At 53.5% G+C, this 17,473-nt stretch overlaps 3 protein-coding genes across 3 annotated transcripts; 2 read left to right on the top strand and 1 right to left on the bottom strand.

Annotated features, from left to right (window-relative positions):
• Nucleotides 1-1,570: 1,570 nt before the first annotated feature.
• EAH_00003850 (splicing factor 3A subunit 2, putative) lies at nucleotides 1,571-4,769 on the top strand (the record flags this gene model as incomplete). Its single annotated transcript, XM_013397347.1, has 7 exons — nucleotides 1,571-1,642; nucleotides 1,883-1,976; nucleotides 2,473-2,621; nucleotides 2,895-3,049; nucleotides 3,752-3,843; nucleotides 4,314-4,414; nucleotides 4,695-4,769. The coding sequence occupies 7 exons, from the start codon at nucleotides 1,571-1,573 to the stop codon at nucleotides 4,767-4,769; spliced, it is 738 nt and encodes a 245-aa protein (XP_013252801.1).
• Nucleotides 4,770-6,110: 1,341 nt separating this feature from the next.
• On the bottom strand, nucleotides 6,111-8,911 carry EAH_00003840 (hypothetical protein, conserved; the record flags this gene model as incomplete). The annotated part of the gene is made up of 2 exons (XM_013397346.1): nucleotides 6,111-8,027; nucleotides 8,141-8,911. The coding sequence occupies 2 exons, from the start codon at nucleotides 8,909-8,911 to the stop codon at nucleotides 6,111-6,113; spliced, it is 2,688 nt and encodes an 895-aa protein (XP_013252800.1).
• A 634-nt stretch (nucleotides 8,912-9,545) lies between these two features.
• EAH_00003830 (hypothetical protein, conserved) lies at nucleotides 9,546-17,168 on the top strand (the record flags this gene model as incomplete). The annotated part of the gene is made up of 17 exons (XM_013397345.1): nucleotides 9,546-9,923; nucleotides 10,853-10,930; nucleotides 11,164-11,418; nucleotides 11,621-11,712; nucleotides 12,083-12,153; nucleotides 12,427-12,647; nucleotides 12,800-12,875; nucleotides 13,029-13,075; nucleotides 13,282-13,980; nucleotides 14,264-14,632; nucleotides 14,799-14,832; nucleotides 15,075-15,141; nucleotides 15,450-15,530; nucleotides 15,969-16,111; nucleotides 16,317-16,419; nucleotides 16,589-16,701; nucleotides 16,969-17,168. 17 exons carry the CDS (start codon nucleotides 9,546-9,548, stop codon nucleotides 17,166-17,168), a joined length of 3,027 nt encoding a protein of 1,008 aa, XP_013252799.1.
• Between the last annotated feature and the right edge of the window lie 305 nt (nucleotides 17,169-17,473).

Here is a 17,473-nt window from a genome sequence, read left to right as displayed (position 1 = left end):
CGCAACGTTATTGCGAGAGGATAAAAATTGGAGGAGACAAAAATTCTAGTCATTCTGGTCACGACCCGCAACAGCCACGGAGTATTAGTATTGCAAAATTGGCCAGGAAAACCAACAACGAACAAGAAGTTGGGCCATATACAGCAATGGCCAACTGCTTTGTCGCACGCGTGTAAAGGCTTATATAGCTGTATCTAGGTTGTCTCCGGCGTCAACTCTTCTTCGATGTGAAATACTCTTTCGTCTCTACCTACTGCTGTTTCAGTGTTGGCCCTGAGAGCATTTATTTTTTCCATGTTTTGCTGCTGGACATCACCCGCTGGGGCTGTCCACGAAGCCTATGTCCCCCTACCACTCGAGCTGCTCGGGAAGCCTGTCGGTTGGTTTCTTGCTTCTACGTATTCGGTCAAGAGGCAGCGCCACTAGAACGCGATGAAGGAGTAGCTTTAGGTATAGATGCTGCGACGCGACATCAGCAGGAGCAAAAGGAACGAGCAGCACCAGCAGCGGAAGCAGCCGCTGGTGCAGTAGCAGCAGCTGTAGCCGCACCATAGTTGTTACCTGCCTGCAGTTCTTCTAAAGACCGGCCTTGGAAGTGTCAGACCGAGCCAGTGGAGGCAAGGAGCTGGCCAGCTGGCAGCGCATCGCCTCGTGAAGGAGGACAGCGTATTAAAGGTGTGAACTTCTTTTGCTGATTTTTTACTAATTTAGTCATTAAAAGTGACCATAGAAGTATTATATGTACTTGACGTTATAACTAACTAAATTAAAAGGCTATTATTAATATTTCTATTATTTAATTTTAATCTAGCAAGTTAAGCGACACGGGCAAGCTCGGCGTGGCAACATGCTGGGCACTGACAAACTTGCTGTTCGCAACAGCCAAAATGCATCGAACCCATAGACACATGAAGGGTAAATGATCACACCCTTGAGGTCTTAGGAATTGATTGAGCCAACGGAAATCGCCCACCACGCGCCTCGCATGTGGTGGGTGAGGCCTTGTCAGACACAAACAAGGAATGGTACACTGGACCGTATCAGAGCCCACCTGCGCTACGTACCCCTTGACGATCATCTTGTCTAACCAATCCACGAAACAGGGGTCCCACCTAGAGCGACCTCATAACGCAGGGGCGGGACGCTAAGCCACTCTATCCCCGAATTTCTTTCGATGTTTGGGAATTGGAATGGCATAGGTAAAGCTTGGGTGCTTGGTTCGATTCACAGTTTGCATTTATTTGCTCTATTAATTCACTTGCGTACACTATACATTTATTTCGTTGATTAATCTACATTCATGGAAACCCTGTCGTACAACTGTCACGCTGGTCTTCCTTCCGTTGGCGGAAGCCAAGCAGTGGCTGCATGCAACCACAGATCAAATGGGAGCCTGAAGTACGAGACCATACCTTTTCCGATCTGTCCTAATTAACTTTATTTTGCTGTAATCGTTTTATGTCCCACTGCCAGCTGCCGGGGCCCTCGGAGGACTGCAATAGGACCCATCCGCACGGCTGCAGCAGCAGCAGCGGCAACAGCATTGATCTGGTTCTGACCTACGGCGAAAATGTCGGTTTATATGGACTACCAAAACAGAGTCGGGCACAAGCTCGGCTCTGGTGCCCCCGCCACCTGGCAGGTCAGGAGCGCTGAAGAGCAGCACTGACAGGCAGACACATTGGCGCACTCACGAATAGAGCAGCAACAGCATCAACAACAGCAGGGAATGCAATAGAAGCAGCCGCAACAGCAACAGAAACAGAGACAGCGTCCTGGGCTGTCTCACGTCTATCTGGCTTCTTCCTCTCCATTCGATAAGTAGATGGGTTGAGGTGGGTGTGCGCACAACTGGGTGATGCGCCTTCTTGTGCCTTTACAGGAGGTAAATCTCGAGCGGAAGGAAAGGCTCCGTCGATTGGCCTTGGAGACAATAGACCTTAACAAAGACCCGTACTTCATGCGCAACCACTTAGGTATGCAGCCGCGGAAACAAGGCCAGCTGCCGTTTCTGCTTCAATTGGGGCTGGAATATCTATGCAGCAACCGTAGCAGTGCAGCGCATTTTAAGTTGTCGTGTAATCTATGCGGAACCGCTGCTCCTTCCACCAGGCGCATTCGCGCCCGAATCCCCACTGTACACGTATTCGTATCGTCTTCACGTGCATTTGTGGTCTACTGCTGCTGCTATTTCTTTGGCTGCTTTGGCTAGTGCTGCTGTGTGGCTATCGATGCTTTTGTGGTTGCTGACGTCCTCGTTGTTCTTGTTGCAATTGTGGTCGGTGCTACTGCTGCTGCCGATTCTGAGCTTGCAGAGTCCCTGCCACCGTCGTAGTTCTCTTGCTTTCTGCTTTGTTGCTGTTCTATTTGTGTCGTTTGTTGTTCTCTTTGATTCCATAGTTGATGCTGTTGCGGTTGCTTCTGTCACTGCTCTTAGTCTTGTTCTTTTAGTTGCATGCTGCTCCTGCTCAGGCCAGTTCGAATGCCGTTTGTGTTTGACGCTGCACACGAACGAGGGATCTTACTTGTCACACACACAGGGAAAGAAGCATCAGACAAACCTCTCCAGAAGGCTTGCTAAGGAAAAAGCAGATGCCGTCGTCGCCCCCATGCCGCTTAAGGTGCGCTGGTCTGACCTTGCTGTTGCTGTGGTTGGGGCTTCTGGGCTGCCTGCTGTTGCTGCTGGCCCTTGCGCTGCTGGGCGGGCTTCTGAATTGTTGCTCTGTGGGCCGCTGTAGGTGCTGTGTTGGTTTTGCTGCTGCCGTTTCCGTAGCTGGATTAACTACTGCTGCTGTTCCCTCTAGCTCTACTGTGGCAGCCTTTACTACCGGTGCTGCTGGTGCTCGTGCTGCTCGAATGCTGCTGCTGCTCAATTGGTGTTGCTGCTGCTGCAGACATCCAGCGGCCCCGGGCGTACATCAGACAGAGTCCGCATTGGCCGTCCGGGCTACCGGGTGACGAAGCTGCGCGATGAGCGCACGCGTCAGTTTGCGCTGCTTTGTGAAGTGGAGTATCCGGAAATTGTGAGGGGTACCAAGCCCTATCACAGGTAACGTCCAGCAAGAGCAAGCCCCTGAGGTTTCAGCAGTAGCAGCAGCAGCAGATTCCGTAGCAGCGCAAATTTGCAGGTACTGACACAGATTCAGATGCATGCGCACCTTCGGGGCACATACGCGCACAGTGTACAGGGGCATTGATGTAAGTGCATGCACAGATAAATACACAGGCGTATGAGCAGGTGTATGAACAGGAGCCTGTGCCATACGTGTAGGAAGGCTGAGTGCATGTACGCATAGATGACTTCTTGCACGTGGCTTTTTCTGCATTTGTGTGTCGTAATATCTGTAGAGGAGCTCCTGCAACACCGCCTGGGCAGCGCTCGAGAATTCTGTCATGAAGCAGACACCTGTTGAGGCCCCGTGATAGGTGTCATGCTATTGCATGCGTTTATTTGTTTTCGTTTGTGTATGCAAACATGTACATGATTGTTTGCTCACCGATATTGGAGTGTACGGACGGTAGACACAGATGGTGGGAGGAGACTCCCGTCCCGGTGCAGATTTGGGGCTATGTTGCTTGCATTTTTCCCCCGAAGCTCTACCTTTTGAGTTTGTTTTTCTGCAGTTGAGCAGCTCTAGCGCTTGCCCGAGAGGTCTTTTGTGTGGTTCTTCATCCACATGAACGGAACTTTGCTACATCTTTCTCCCTGCTGCCTGCGTCGTCTGGTTGGTCTTCGCTTTGCTTTGCGCAGGTTTATGTCCGCATTTGAACAGCGCGTCGAAACTCCCCCAGATGGAAACTATCAATTTCTGCTCTTCGCTGCGGAGCCTTACGAGACAATTGGTCCGTCGCCCCGGTGGTCCTAATGCGCAACAGCATCTGCAGGGGCAGCACCTGCAGCAGCAGGGTTTTGCTTAGACTTTTGACCACGGAGTTAAGGCCTGGCTTAGGGTATAGAGCTTCAGGAGATATTGTTCAATATTTTAGTTCGATCGTACGCCTTTTGGCACGGAGGCTCCAGAAATTGCCGTTTGCTTTAGTTTTTAGGCATTCAGCTATTCAGAAAGGGTATTCGGCTGTAGAGTGGGGCCAGCCGTAAAAGTTGAGGGTTACGCACTATAACTGCAGATTGCGGGTGGAAGGTTTGTGAAACAACATATCCTGTCTCCTTTAGCTCTGTGTCCGCACTGCGTGTGCATGTTGTCTGCGCAAATTGGTGTTCACGAAACTGTTGGAGGTGTTCTGTTTGTCCGCTGTATGGCATAAGTACACAGCATCTTCAATCTTTTACGTTGTTCCGTTTGTTTGCGCAGCCTTTAAAATCCCTAATATGGAAATTGACAGAGACGACCCCCGACACCACGCGGCGTGGGACGCGGAGAAGAAAGTGTACACAATGCAGATCTTCTTCTCAGTAATGCAAATTTCAACTCTAGAAACTTAGCTTTAAGCCCCACGTCTTACGTTTTGAACAGTAAATGCAGTGTTCCGCTGCCTTCGGTGTGTGTTCAACGTATATCGATAGAGGGGGCGTACTGGACTCCGGCGCAATGTCATCATGGAGAGCGGTTGTCTGTACAGTTCGAATGGGTTTGTTTTTTTGCATGTGGCACCGATGCTTCGGCGTCTTGTTTCACACGTAAAATGTAAAAATAATATGGTTCTGTTCTCTTGTGTTGCACTTGGTTTTGCAGAAACGCCAGCCGAGGCCTCTGCCGGCGCTGCCGCAACGGCCCACAACATTCTTACCGGTTGGGGCTCGTTGGTAAAGTACAAGGGAAGAAGAGGAAGCAAGAAACATAGCGAAACAATTTGGGATTCAGATCCAAGCGCAGCCAAGGAGTACGTACAGTGCGCATCTGCAATCCATGCCCACTGCACTTGCGTGGGCTGGTTTCGTGCTCTGCACAAACGCAAGGGCATATTTTGGCATCCACATGAATGTTCAACTTGTCTGCGGCAGTTACCGCCGCTGTTTTGAATGTAGGAATGCTTGCAAGTGCCGTGAACTGCCGTGGGGGGTTCATTTGCGTGCAAAGATGTGGGTGAACGAGTACATGCACACCAGAGCGCCAGCACGAGCGTACTTGAAACGCCTTTTGGATCCGACACAGGAGTAGTCAGTGCGGTGGTGGCCTATGCACACTTCGTAATGAACTGCAAACGAATGCATTGAGTTGGCTTATAGGCAAGCATGCCGAAAGAGGAACAGACCTGTACGTACATCCGGAACGCACGTGTACTATGACGGGTTACGTCCTTTTTCTTAGAAGAAAGCATCCGTCACTTGTTCATTCGTCTATTCACGCGGAAAGGGAAATGAAGCACATAGAGAGAGAAACTTTGGTGTTGCACTTGGATAGCTGCTTCCATATAGAATTTGACACTACTTCCGCCCGCAGCTGTCTACATAGATAGGTTTGTCAGCCCGCTGAGTGGGGCCATGGGAGCAGGCGCTCCCATGGGGTTTATTTGACTCAGCGAGAGACAAAAACTGCAAAGGGGAGAAACATGAGCCACAGGCACCTTCCGACTACAGCCATCGTGCAGCAGTTCGTACAGCCGGCGAGTAGAAACAAAAAGTGTGCACAGTTAAGAGATCAAGAGGAAGCTGCACTGACATGCGCGCCGACGGAATGCATGGGACAAAGTAACGCACAGAAAAGAAGTATGTGCAAAGAGATGGGAGGCAGGAAGGGGACGACAGAAGGACACAAACAGAACGCTACGGGAGGAGACAAGACTCCAAAGCAGAGACAAGGGCCAGACAAAACAAAAGCAACGGAAAGGAAAAATGCGTACCGAACGGTAAAGCAGCAAAGACAAACCGGGCATGACCGCGTAACGCAACCTCTGCGCACGTCTAGAGTCGCCCCTAGGGACTTCGTTACTGCACTGAAACAATCCCTTCGGCGCCACCTGCTTTAATTCACAACAGTAGTAGCGGTAGCAGGAACCACTGCTGCTGCTGCCTCTGCATATTCGTTTATAGCCCACATTACTTCGTTGGCTACTTGCGTTGCCTACGCGTCAAGCGCTCCACTGTTGCGGCGCTCTGCTGGGGAGCTTTCGGCCTGCTGCTGCTGCAGCAGCAACACCCAACCTTATGGCTACTGCTGCTTTTGCTGCTGTTGTTCGTGTTGCCGGATTTGTTGCAGTATCATTCCTTGGTGCTGCTGCCGCTGCAGCTCTTGCCGGGCCTGGCGCTCGTGCAGCTGCAGCCGCGGACCTCCGGGCTGGTGGTGCTGCTGCTGCAGTGGGCCGAGTAGTTTCTCCGCGAGATTTAAGGCATCGCTAGCAAGAGGATCATCTTCGGGTTCTTGCTGCTGCTGCTGCTGCTGCCCGGCCAGCATAGCAGCCGACCGCGCCTGCGCCAATGCGCTCTTGCTGTTGCTGCTGTCCTCAAGTAGCAACAGCAGTTCATGCCTCTGATTTTCTGCTGCAGCGTTGTTGCCAGTTTGAAGCAGCGCTTTAAGCTTTAGGGCTGCAATACGCACCCTGTGCTCCAGGGGAATGTGCTGCTGTGACAGTGCAGCAGAAGCTCTTGAAGCAGCTGCTGCCGCTACCCCGTCACGCCGTGTAGCAGCAGCAGCAGCAGAACGTGTGTTGGGGTCTCCGGTGGTTCTGCTGGTGCCAGCAGCAGCTGCAGCAGCCGTTGCTACTGCTGCTGCAGCGCTTTGTTGCTGAACCTTGGGAGATTCAAATTCCGCAGCAACCGAGAGCAACAGCTGCCAATCTGCCGCTGCTGCTGCTGCTGCCATTACCTCAAAATATGCACTTAAAGGGAACTCAGGGGGGACGGCTGCCACCGCATCCGCTAAGGAGTCTTGCTGCTGCTGCAGTTCTTGTTGCAGCAGAAACAGCTCCTGCTGCTGCTGATGCCGCTGCTGTAGAAGCCGCAGCAGGCCAAGCGCTTCTCTTGGCGCTGCTGCTGCAGTGCAGCACCGCAGAATGGCGAGGTATGGTGTGACACTGCCACATGGCGGAAAGGTCTGTAGCAGCAGCGGCTGCCGTTGCTGCTGCTGCTGCTGCTGCTGCTGCTGCCCGAGGAGCTGCTGCGTACTGATCAGATGCTGCAGTTGCTGGAGAGCCTGCTTTTGCTGCTGCTGCCGGTCAGCATGGGAATGCAAAAGCAGCTGCAGCGCTTCCTTCCACCTGCCCCCCGCAGCAAGCCCTTCTGCCGCTGCTGCGTAGACTGCAGCAGCATCGAGAGGCTGCAGCTGCTGCTGTTGTCGTTGCTGTTGCTGATCCTCAAAGTCGCGCAGTAGCACGTCTACAGTGCTACTGCTCTGCTGCGCTGCAGCAGCAGTCAGCAGCAGCAAGAAAGTCTGCGTGCTGGGGGCGTGGGCCTCCGCTGCACTGCAGCTCCCGAATATTTCTTGTGAGAGCTGGTCCTGGCCATGTTGCTGTTGCTGCTGCTGCAACTGAAGCAAATCACGCCTGTAGATAGACATGGCCAGCTGCAGCCTTCCTGTTGCTGCAGCTGCAGCAATAGCTGCGTTCACTACTGCTACTGTTGGCAGGTACGAGTCCCGCTGTAAAAGCTGCTGCAGGTGCTGCAGCACTTCAGGCTCTAGTTCCTTCGGATCTTGGTCCACCCGTTGCTGTTGTTGCTGTTGCTGCTGCCTTTGTTGTTGCTTCTGTTGGGCGACGCGCTGCTGTAGCACCTCCTGCTGCTGCCTTAGAGCAGCAAACTCCGAGTACAGTTCGACAGCCTTGTCGTATCTGCCGGTGGCAGCGCAGCAGCAAACAAGAGCTGAATACACGCTCGAAGGCAAGGCCTGCTGCAACAATTCCGCTGCTGTTGCCACTGCATCCGCTTCGTGCTGCAGCCCAGCGCTAGCAGCAGCCACTGCCGCTGCTGCTGCCGGGGCTGCCGCAGCTGCAGCAGCACGGATTCGCCGCTGCAGTTGCTGCGCTCGCTGCAGAGCAGCATCAGCAGCTCCCGCTTTGCTGCAGCAGCTAATTGCAAGGCCAAGTACCGCCAAGGAAGGCTCGTGACCTTCTGCCTCGATGTGCTCCAGGAGCTGCGCAGACACCCTAAAACCCAAACCCTACGCCCTAAGCCAAATAAGCTAGTGCAAGGGCTCTACGGCATCTACATCCCATAGAACCCTATACCCTGACCCCTAAACCCTACCTTAAGCATTCCGTTATACTCCCCTGCTCTTTCCATGAGAGCAGCAACGCTGTGGAAGGTTGCCTCATCTGGCGGGGCCCCCGTGGCTCTCATCTGTCTGTACACCTCAAAGCCCCCCAGGGCGTCTCCTTGCCGCTCACATGCATGCAGCATGCAGTTGAATATAACAGCCAGCCGCTTCTTCTCTCCCATGCTCCGTTGGGAAGAGTTATTCTGGGGGGCCCCGTTACCTGGGGGGCCCCAGATGGCCGCTTCCGCGCCAAAGGCGGGTCCTCCTGAACTAGCAGCCTCGAGTAACTGCAGCGCACGAGCCAAGTCGATCTGAGGTATCTCATCGTCGTGATGCTGCGGCTCCTGTAGGAAGCTGTTGTGTGAATTGCTTGGTGCCAATGATCGCACTCCGACGAAATTCCGCTTGTTATTGAAGTGCCAGTCAACCCCGGAACTGCCACTCCTGCGGGTACAGTCTCGGGTTATGCTGCTCCTGCTGCTGCGCTTGCTGCTGCTGCTGCTGCATGCAGGCATGCCCCACCGCGCAGCTGGCAGTAAAAATCCAGGGGAAGCGCTCCAAAGGGCGGGGGCACGATTGATAGTGCTGTTGAAGGGGCACTTTGCCCCTGCAGATGCCGCTGCCTGGTGCCGTTGCTGCAGCAGCAGTAGTAGCAAAAGTGAAATGAACAAGAGCACAAGCGAAGGGTATGGGGCTGCTGCCGGCGTACTCCTGTGCCTCCGCCTGGTCGCGTCTGTGCAAGGCGCGCTCATGACTGGCATTATCAGATTCATCGAAGCTTTGTCTATTCTTTAGGTGAATGGTTAAGAGTATATCCTTGCTATTTCTTACAAAGCCAATTGTGGCGACTTTCAGCCAAGTTTGTGCGGAAGGTAGAAGGCTTTTCTGGGCTCTACTCGCTGTCGCCGTGGCCCCCATCGCGGTTGCCGTGCATGTCCACTTCGCAAGAACACACTCATGGGATATTGATTCAACGTTTGTGATAAAGACTTCACAATTATGTTGCTTCTCAACGTGCGATCTGGGGTCTTGATGATTCTGTCTCAACGCCAGGGGCCCCAGTCCCCTCAGCGCATAGGGCCCCCACGACAGGGCCCCAAGGAATGAGGGCCTCAACAAAAAGCGGAGGTTCTTAAAAAGTTGAAATAAAGCGTATAATGCATTTATTGCTGAGATTCTATCCCACAGGTGCCACCAGAGATCCTCTGTGGCGGCTATGATCCAGGATTTGGGTTGCAAGGCTTGGAGTTTTCGTGCGAAATTGAGGGTCTAGGCAGAGCGAACGGGGCCCAGGTAGCCAAGGCGGCTTCAGCACAGAGGTTATCCACTGGTGTTAGGCCTTAGGGCCTATTGTTTGGAATTTAGGCGTTGAGAGCCCAATGGGCACAGCAGATGATGTACAGCTCCTCTGCCGAGTTCCCCACCGCGGGTCCTCTCTTTGGGAAGGAAACCTGCCGAGGATTAGCGGACAAGAGCTTCGAGAAACGCAGAATTGCAGCGCAGGCGTTGCAGCAACTCATCAAGCAGCAGGTCCTGGAGGCAGCCAACGCTGCTGCACCCGAAGCAACGCCGGATGCCGCGGCCGACACGCCGACTCCAGGTCAGCTGCAACAGCAACTGCAGCAACAGCAAAAACAGCAGCATCAACAGGCGACTCAGGCGACGGTGCAGAAAGCAATCTCTGCGCTTACGGCGGACTTCTTATCGAGCCCCATCGCCAACATCCGCAAGGGAGGCCTTTTAGGGGTTGCCGCTGTGGGCTTGGCCTTCGAGGTGCGAAGCTGAAAACAATTTAGAATTCAGAGAGTCTTAAGCGTTTCAAATGGCTACAGAGCTACGCTGTGGAGTCAATGCAAAAGCGGTTTCCATTGAATAGTTGTAGCAGAACTGAAATATCTGCGGCTTACTTACATCGCTAGCAACACATGCGAATGCTTGCACCTGCTTTTGCTTGTATCGTTCCATTTATGTGTATGCACGATACCGTGTCTTTCCAGACATCCGTCTCTTGGTAGCCGGTTGTACCTGACCTGATTTATGTGAGTATATATGCGTGCTTTTGCTCTGTTCTTTTTGGCTTCGGTTAGTTTTCAGTATTCTACTGATTGACTTACTGATATAGAATCCAATCTCATTACGACAGATTTAATTAAAACTGGATCTGCACAACGTGTGTGGATATTTTATTAAGATTTAGATATAATAGTAAATAAAACTTCACCTTATGGCTGTCCCTCCTCGTATGCTTCAGACGAAGGCTGCATTGCTGCCTTCGGCGTCCTCCTTCGCGTACTGTATGCTCACCTCGTGTCTGTCCTCTATCAGGCTGCACGGATTATGCTCTAGCGTTTACAACCCAGGGTTTCTGGCTGCGGACACCCCACGCATAGCTTGTCTTTTTCTGCTGTGGAGCCTCACGTCGGCATGACTTGGGGCTGAGTGCTTTTGCTGATGCGTATGTATAGTCTGGCGGCCTGGAGAATTGCTTTCTGTTGCTGCTGCGGCCTCTGCTGAAGTCCTTTGGGGACCCTGACCCTCGCGTACGTTACTACGCCTGCGAGGTGAGAGAAAATCCCTGACAGCCGCCGCCACAGCAGCAGCAACAGAAGCAGTGGCTGCGGCAGCAGCCGCGGCAGCTGCTGCTGCCGCGGCTGTTTTGAGCTGTCTGTACACAACGACTTTGCCTGTGCTTCGGTTGACAGAGTCTGTTCAATTTACTGAAGGCAGCGAGAGGTCTGTGGCTGCAGTTTTTGCCAGAGCTATTCGATGGACTATGCAAGGTATGGACGTACAGCTGTTATATTCGCTTCCTTATCGTGCCTCCGTTGCTCTCTCTGTCTTCATCTGCCTTCCTTGCTCTGTCCTTCTGCCTGACAAGGCGCCCCTTTGTGTCCCTCTCACTATGTTTTGAGTTCAGTACGTCGTGCTGTCTGCCGCTGCATTGTAGTTTGTTTCTGCTGGCTGCTTGATTTCATCGCCCAGCCCCATTCTTTGCTCTGGGGTGTATGGACAGCTCTGCGGTGACGTGGACCGCGAGGTGCGTCAGGGCGTGGGCTTCGTCGACAGCCTGTTGAAAGAAGAGACGGCAGCCGCAGCGTCAGCAGCAGCAGAAGCAGCGGCTGCCGCTGCTACAGCGGCGGCCGCTGCAGGGGTTTCTGTGGCAGCGGCAAAGGCAGAAGCAGCAAACAAAGGGCCAATCACGCCAGCCTTCATACACTTGCTTGTCGAACGCCTCCTCGTCCGTAACCCTTACATCAAACTCCTGGCGGTAAGCAGGGGCTGAGGGCGTAGGGTTTGGGCTTGAGTGCTTGGGGTCCGTGGTTTGGGGCTTGAAGGTAGAGTCCAAGGCTGCCTGCGTTCAGAGAAAGTTCTCGAGTGGCAATAATTTGGCACTTTGGGCTTCGGGTTTAGTGTTTGTGGTTGAGGGCTTAACAATGGGGCACTCAGACCCGTGTTTGTGCGGCGTTCAGCTTTCGTGGATTTCTCTGCTGGAATCGAACACAGGTGAACTTCTGCTTCTGCCACTGCAGTTGCTAGTGGTGTTCGTTACTACCGTATTGCCGTAGGCTTTGTAATCAGTAAACAGCCAGACTATGTAGGGCCCTGTGCAACTCCGTCCCTAGCAGAACGCTCCAGCATCAGCAACAGCAGCAACCACAAGTTGTCTCTGCATCATGGAAGTATGAGGCGCTCTGTTTTCTCCGTGTGTCCTACCTGCGCTGTTATTTGCCCCGCCATTACTGCCACTGGCGCTTCCTAGGGGTGGATATGCTGCAATATCTGCCACTGTTTTTGGGAGGACTGCTGCAGCTACTTGGAGACTCTCATAGGTGAGCCATATAATCTCCAATGCAGCAACAGCAATAGCGGCATCTCGAGCAGTAGCTGCATCAACAGCAGCTGCAGTGGATGGTGGCATGCATTTGCTGCAGAGACATTCGCCAAGCTGCGGATTTGTGCGTCACCAACTTTTTAGAGGATCTACGGTCGGATCCAGTTGACAGTACGGGCTGCAGCATTTACTGTTGCTGCTGCTGCTGCTACTGCTGATGATTCTAATGCTGCTACAGCGGTGGACTTGGTGCAATTATTTTTCTTGGTGCCGCCGTCGTCTTTGCCATGCGTGCATTGGCTTCCACTCTGCTCTGTCGATGCGGCTTCGGGATCGTGCAGTTTAGCCCTCTCGCTGCTGTTGTTAGGGTACTACTGCCGCTGTTGCCGGTGGATGCCAGCCGCGTGCATTTGTTCTGCTGATGTTACTGCTTTGTTGCCCCAGCGGATCCAATCGTAGTGACACAGACTGCAGAAGTGGTCCTCCGGTGCAGCGATAGCAGCAACAGTTCCTTTACCCAGTTGACGGCGTTGGTGTGGCTGCACGAGCTGCTGCTGCTGCTGCTGCCAGACGAAGGACAGCAACAGCATCGGCAACAGCAGGAAGACCTTCTGCCTCAAACGCCGGCCACTCGATGGCATTTGGAGGTTCAGAAACACCTCAAGGTACAGAAGAGGTCTCTAGTGTTCTGTTGTCTCTGCAAATAACCCTAAACTATAAGCCATCCGTCCAGCCCGTAGACGTCCGTCGGTCAAGCAGGGTTTCGGGGTGCAGTACCTGTTGATTAGGTTTTGGAGTGGATGCGTTTGTCTGTGAGATGCGGTCAATGGTGCAGCCACTCGGCTGCAGAATGTTGCAGAGCATACTGCGCTGCGCCGCGGAGTCTGAAGAAGGTAATCAAACCACCACCTCCCTCCTCTTTTTACAGAGCCTTAGCAGCAACTCCAGTGGCAACTGCAGCATCAATTCAAGTAGCAGAAGGGGGACGTGCGTCAAGGCAAATTTGCTGCATTCGTTAGTATTGTCTGATGCTCTTGGTCATTCAGAGATCGCTCGAATGGGCGCAGAAGTGCATGCGCACGTCATCGCCAGGGTGGGGCCTTCTCCCGTACACAATGCGATCCCGTTGCCTTCAATTCTTTGCGGATGTTGCACTTACTGCTGTGTGTTGGGTTTCTCCTCCTTCCACATGCAGCTGCTGTGGCGGCTGCTGCCGCAGCAGCAGTAGCTGCTGCTGCTGCAGTAGCTGCTGCTGCAACCGGTTGGTTTGAGCGCATGCGCTTGCGCGAGTCTGCACAGGTGCTAGTCTCGACTGCTGCACTAGATCTTTCTGACTTCGTGAGGAGCGCCGCAGAGTACTTGTGTACGTACACCCCGTCAGGACTAACAGCAGCAGCAGCGGCGACCGCAGAAAATGCTGGCGCTGCAGCTGCTGCTGCAGGCGGCGACGTGCGCCCTTTGTGTCTCCAGTGGATGGAGTTGATGCTGATAGAGAAGCCGCACCTGTTACTTGTGGGGAGCGAAGAGGACCGGAAGAAGCAACGGCAGGAAAGTCAGGAGCAGAACGGCGTGAAATTGAGCAAGCGTTTTCTGAAGAAGCAGCAGCACAGCAGAGATCTGAGCGAAGAGGATACCCAAAGCCTCTTACTAGAGAAGCAGCAGCCCCTAGTAGCTGCAGTGCTGCACACAGCACTGACAGCCGAGGGAACGGTTGCTCCTACTACTGCTGCATCAACGACACCAGCGGAAAGACCAGCAGCGCCTTCACAGGAGGCACCGAGCCGACAACAGTCAACGGGGACGCCAACGGATGGGTCCGGGTCGGGCACGCCAGAACCAACAACAGCTGCAGCAACACGGACAGCAGTGGCATCATCCAACCACTTGCTGCGAATGTCGCTGTCGGTCCTCAGTCGTTTTGTGCAGCGCGGCGACGCAAATCTCCGCATGGTGTCGGAAGAGCTGTTGTCCCTCTTCAGCTCGAATCGTTGTCTCCTTGTCAGTCCCCGGTGTCTGCTTTTGGCTGTACACCCATGCATTGTTAAGGTTCTAGAACCCAAGGTCTTTTGTCTTACAAGCCTTCAGCTGCATGGCCTTCACTAAGTCCTTCCGTGACTTAAGGTGTCCTCTGCCAGCTGTCACCATCACCGCCGCCTAATTCTGCTGATTCTGGGGCTGAGCGCTTGGTTGCTGGGGTTACAGATGACGATTGAGGGTTCAGGGTGTCAGGTAGGGTTTAAATATCAATGCTTGGCCTTGTGGTTTATGGTTTGTGTCGTAGGACAGCCGGGGCCACTTTGTTCTGCGGCAGCTGTGCACCATGAGGAATCCCTGTGAGGTGTACATACACATGGCGAAGCAGATGGAGCGTCACTATGCCGCAGCAGCTGCTGCTGCGCGAACGCGATCACCAGGAGATTCCTGTGCTGAAGCCTCACCAGAGGGGTGCTCTAGCGCCGCAGTAGCAACAACAGCGACACCCGCAGCCGCCGTAGCCTCAATAGCGGCAACTGGAGAGCATAGCCCGAGATCTCGAGACGAGGAGCCACAAGCTACACAGCCCCGACCCCCCGACGGCACAGCAGAGCAAACGCTGCAGTTCCTGCACCAGATAGTTCAGGCCCTGAGCATCGATCTGTTTAGTGCCAAGGTACGTCTTACGCCTCTCACGGCGCCAAGGTAGCCATGCACTCCTCAACACGCTGCCCTCTCGGCCCCTGAGTCTATGAGTCGCCGCGGGTACTGCGTAAGATTCGCGGCTTAGGATTTTTCAGTGTTTAATTTTGACCTTGGGTAATGCATGTGACTCCGCTCAGGAAACGCAAGCCATTCGTCAGGAGCTGCGCAGAGGTAAACGTAGCTGCGACGGAAGCTGCTGCTGGAACAGCAGCAGCAGCGGTTGCAGCAAGACTAACGAGATGAGCGGCAGCAGCACCGGCAAGAGGTGCAAAGCAGCAACTTGAGCTGAACACTCCATTCAACTCTGATGTTGGATGGAGTGATTCTCTTCATAAGCGGTAGCCACTGATTGGCACACTAGACAGCACTCATGAGGGTTATGGTTTAGGGTTTACGGTTTAGTATCGTGGCAGCCGTGCGGCTTGTCGTTGCTTATCGCGCAGATGACAACAAAATGTTTGAGGCTTTGTTGCCTACCTGGTGGGTCCTGTCAAAGCAACAGCAGCAACGGTAGCAGCGATTGCAGCACCAGTGGCGGCACAGGCAGTGGCAGCAGGAGCGAAAGAGAGAGCAGCACTAACAGCAGCTTCGTCTAGTGCGCACTGCACCTCTGTCTCCATGGAATTCTTACTTACCGTCATGCTGTTTGTCTGCGGGGTGTTAGACTTCTGAGCACTTCGACTGCGCTCCCCTGGAGTGCATGAAAAAGGAAATTCTGGTTCTGGGCGCACATGCTCTTGCTGCTGCTGCTCTTCTTACTTACTGTTTGTGTGTGTATGCTGCACTAGGGCGCACAACACGGTGTGGCTGATAGCGCTTTCTCTTTATGGGGGCAAATATGACGTTGCTGCGGAGCTAGTGAAGATGCTGTGAGGCGCTGAGGGCATTCGTGGGGTCGTTTGCTGGGGGCAGGCATGGGTTCGTGGGTTGTATGGACTGGGACAGCATGCTGCACTATGTTTTGTGCGCGTATTAGTTTCCACTAAAGATTTGCATGCAAAGGGAAGTGCTCCTGAAGTAGTCGATGCTTTGATCCATCACAGATGTGCAGATAGAGTCACCTTGGTGTCTCTGGAAAAAAGCATTGCGGTTGTTCGCACTCACCCTGCTCTGGGTATGAATCTCTTCGCGCATGGCACAATGCTTCTGAACGCATTTATGTCTCTGCGATTCACGCAGCGCTGAGTGTTCATCCGGTTCCCGTTTCCCGCACCCCAAACGGTTGCTTTTCAGGGGAGGTAGAGGAATTGGCGCTGCTTTTAGCCAGTTTGTCTTCACGGTCTTTCTGCCTCTGTCGCTTGCCGCAGCAGCAGCGAAGATTCTCTCTCTGACCTGGATATGCTGCAGCTGGAGCAGCTGGTCCTGTTGCTGGAGAGCAAACCCTTTGCTTCGCTGCGCATGCGGCTGCTGCAGCAGCCAGTAGATCCGCACCTTATTTCCGCAATTCGAGGTCAGCGTTCCGGCGTGCTTGCCTCTTCAGAGCTGCATTTAGGTTGTAGTTTTGTAGCCTTTATTCTAAGTTCACGCCTGGGGCTATGCATGCAGCAATTTTCCCCGCAGATGTTCTGCCAAGGCGGGAAAGCACGGCGTGGGGAGGCGAAGATTCGTATTGAGGCGCACCTTTCCATCTTCGCCTGTTTGCCCTTATCCCGCAGGTCTAGGCATGCTGCTGCCGCAAGGCCCTGCTTTCTCTCTGCTCTACCGGCGACTGCAGCTCGCTTCCCCTTCTGGTGGCTGTTGCTGCAGCTCGGAAACCAGGTGCGTGTATACCCGCAGCAACCTGCTGAAACACGTGGAGCAGCGCTGGGTTCAATATTTGTTCCCGGCTTCTCGTTTCTCCCTCTTGCGTTGCTGCTCTAAAAATCGCCGTCTGCACGTTGTGCGTTTTTGCTGCTGCTTCTACTGCTGCTGCTTTCGGAGCGTGCAGGGAGGATACAGTCTCCCAGGCTGAGTCCCTCGTGCCGCTCGCCTTGTCAGTGGCTGGCACTGCACGGAAGCATTTTCACGGGGAGCTGTCAAGTGCGGATGTGCCTAAGACAGGTGTGTTTGTTGCTAAGAATATGTAAGGAAATATATATATATATATATATATATATATATACTATGTCAATACGCCACCGCATGCACGGGTAAGCATGCGGATATCCATACAAGCATGCTATCTGTTGACGGAGCCCTGCAGCAACAAATAGGGCAGAGTCATATGTGGAAGAAGACGCATAGCTTGACAGGACGGCGAACAGCAGTGCACACTATGAGTAGGGTTTTTATTTTGAGGAGTTTAGGGTTCTGCGTTTCGCTTCGCAGTATTTCTTCCCGACGCAGTGGATTGTAGCACGCGAAGCGTCGCAAAGCCCTCTATAAATTCTCCCGTAGTGTCACTTGCTTCTGTTGAGAAGCTGCAGAAGATAAGTTCCCTCGAGTCTCTCGAGGCTGCTTTGGACGAGGCCCTCACCGAGCACGGGAGCATTCTTAAAGCCTTCCCCTCTAGGGAAAGCGATGCCTAACACAAGCCCTGCTGCTGCAGTAGCACCTGCCACTGCAGCGCGACAGCTGCCTCTGACGCCTTAAAGGGGAGGGGACAGAGGAGTGGTTGTTTGGGCTAGCAAAGCGCGGGGTCCCAGTCTGCAACAAGTAAAGCAGCAGCTAGTGTTACTGCTGGTGTTGCTGCTGCTGTCACAGATGTTGGGGCAGGTCCCTTTTTTAACTGACCTCCGCATCTTGCGGAAGTTCGATCCTGCTCTGCTTCGCAGCTGCGCGACTGTGTGTACACCCCTGCAGCAGAGTGTTCGCGCTTGTTCCGTTTCTGATG

This window comes from Eimeria acervulina, genomic scaffold (genome assembly GCF_000499425.1).
Source record: "Eimeria acervulina Houghton genomic scaffold, Eah_scaff13, whole genome shotgun sequence".
NCBI lineage: Eukaryota > Apicomplexa > Conoidasida > Eucoccidiorida > Eimeriidae > Eimeria > Eimeria acervulina.
The sequence above is the reverse complement of the archived record's forward strand: the minus strand, read 5'-3'. Positions and strand labels throughout refer to the sequence as shown.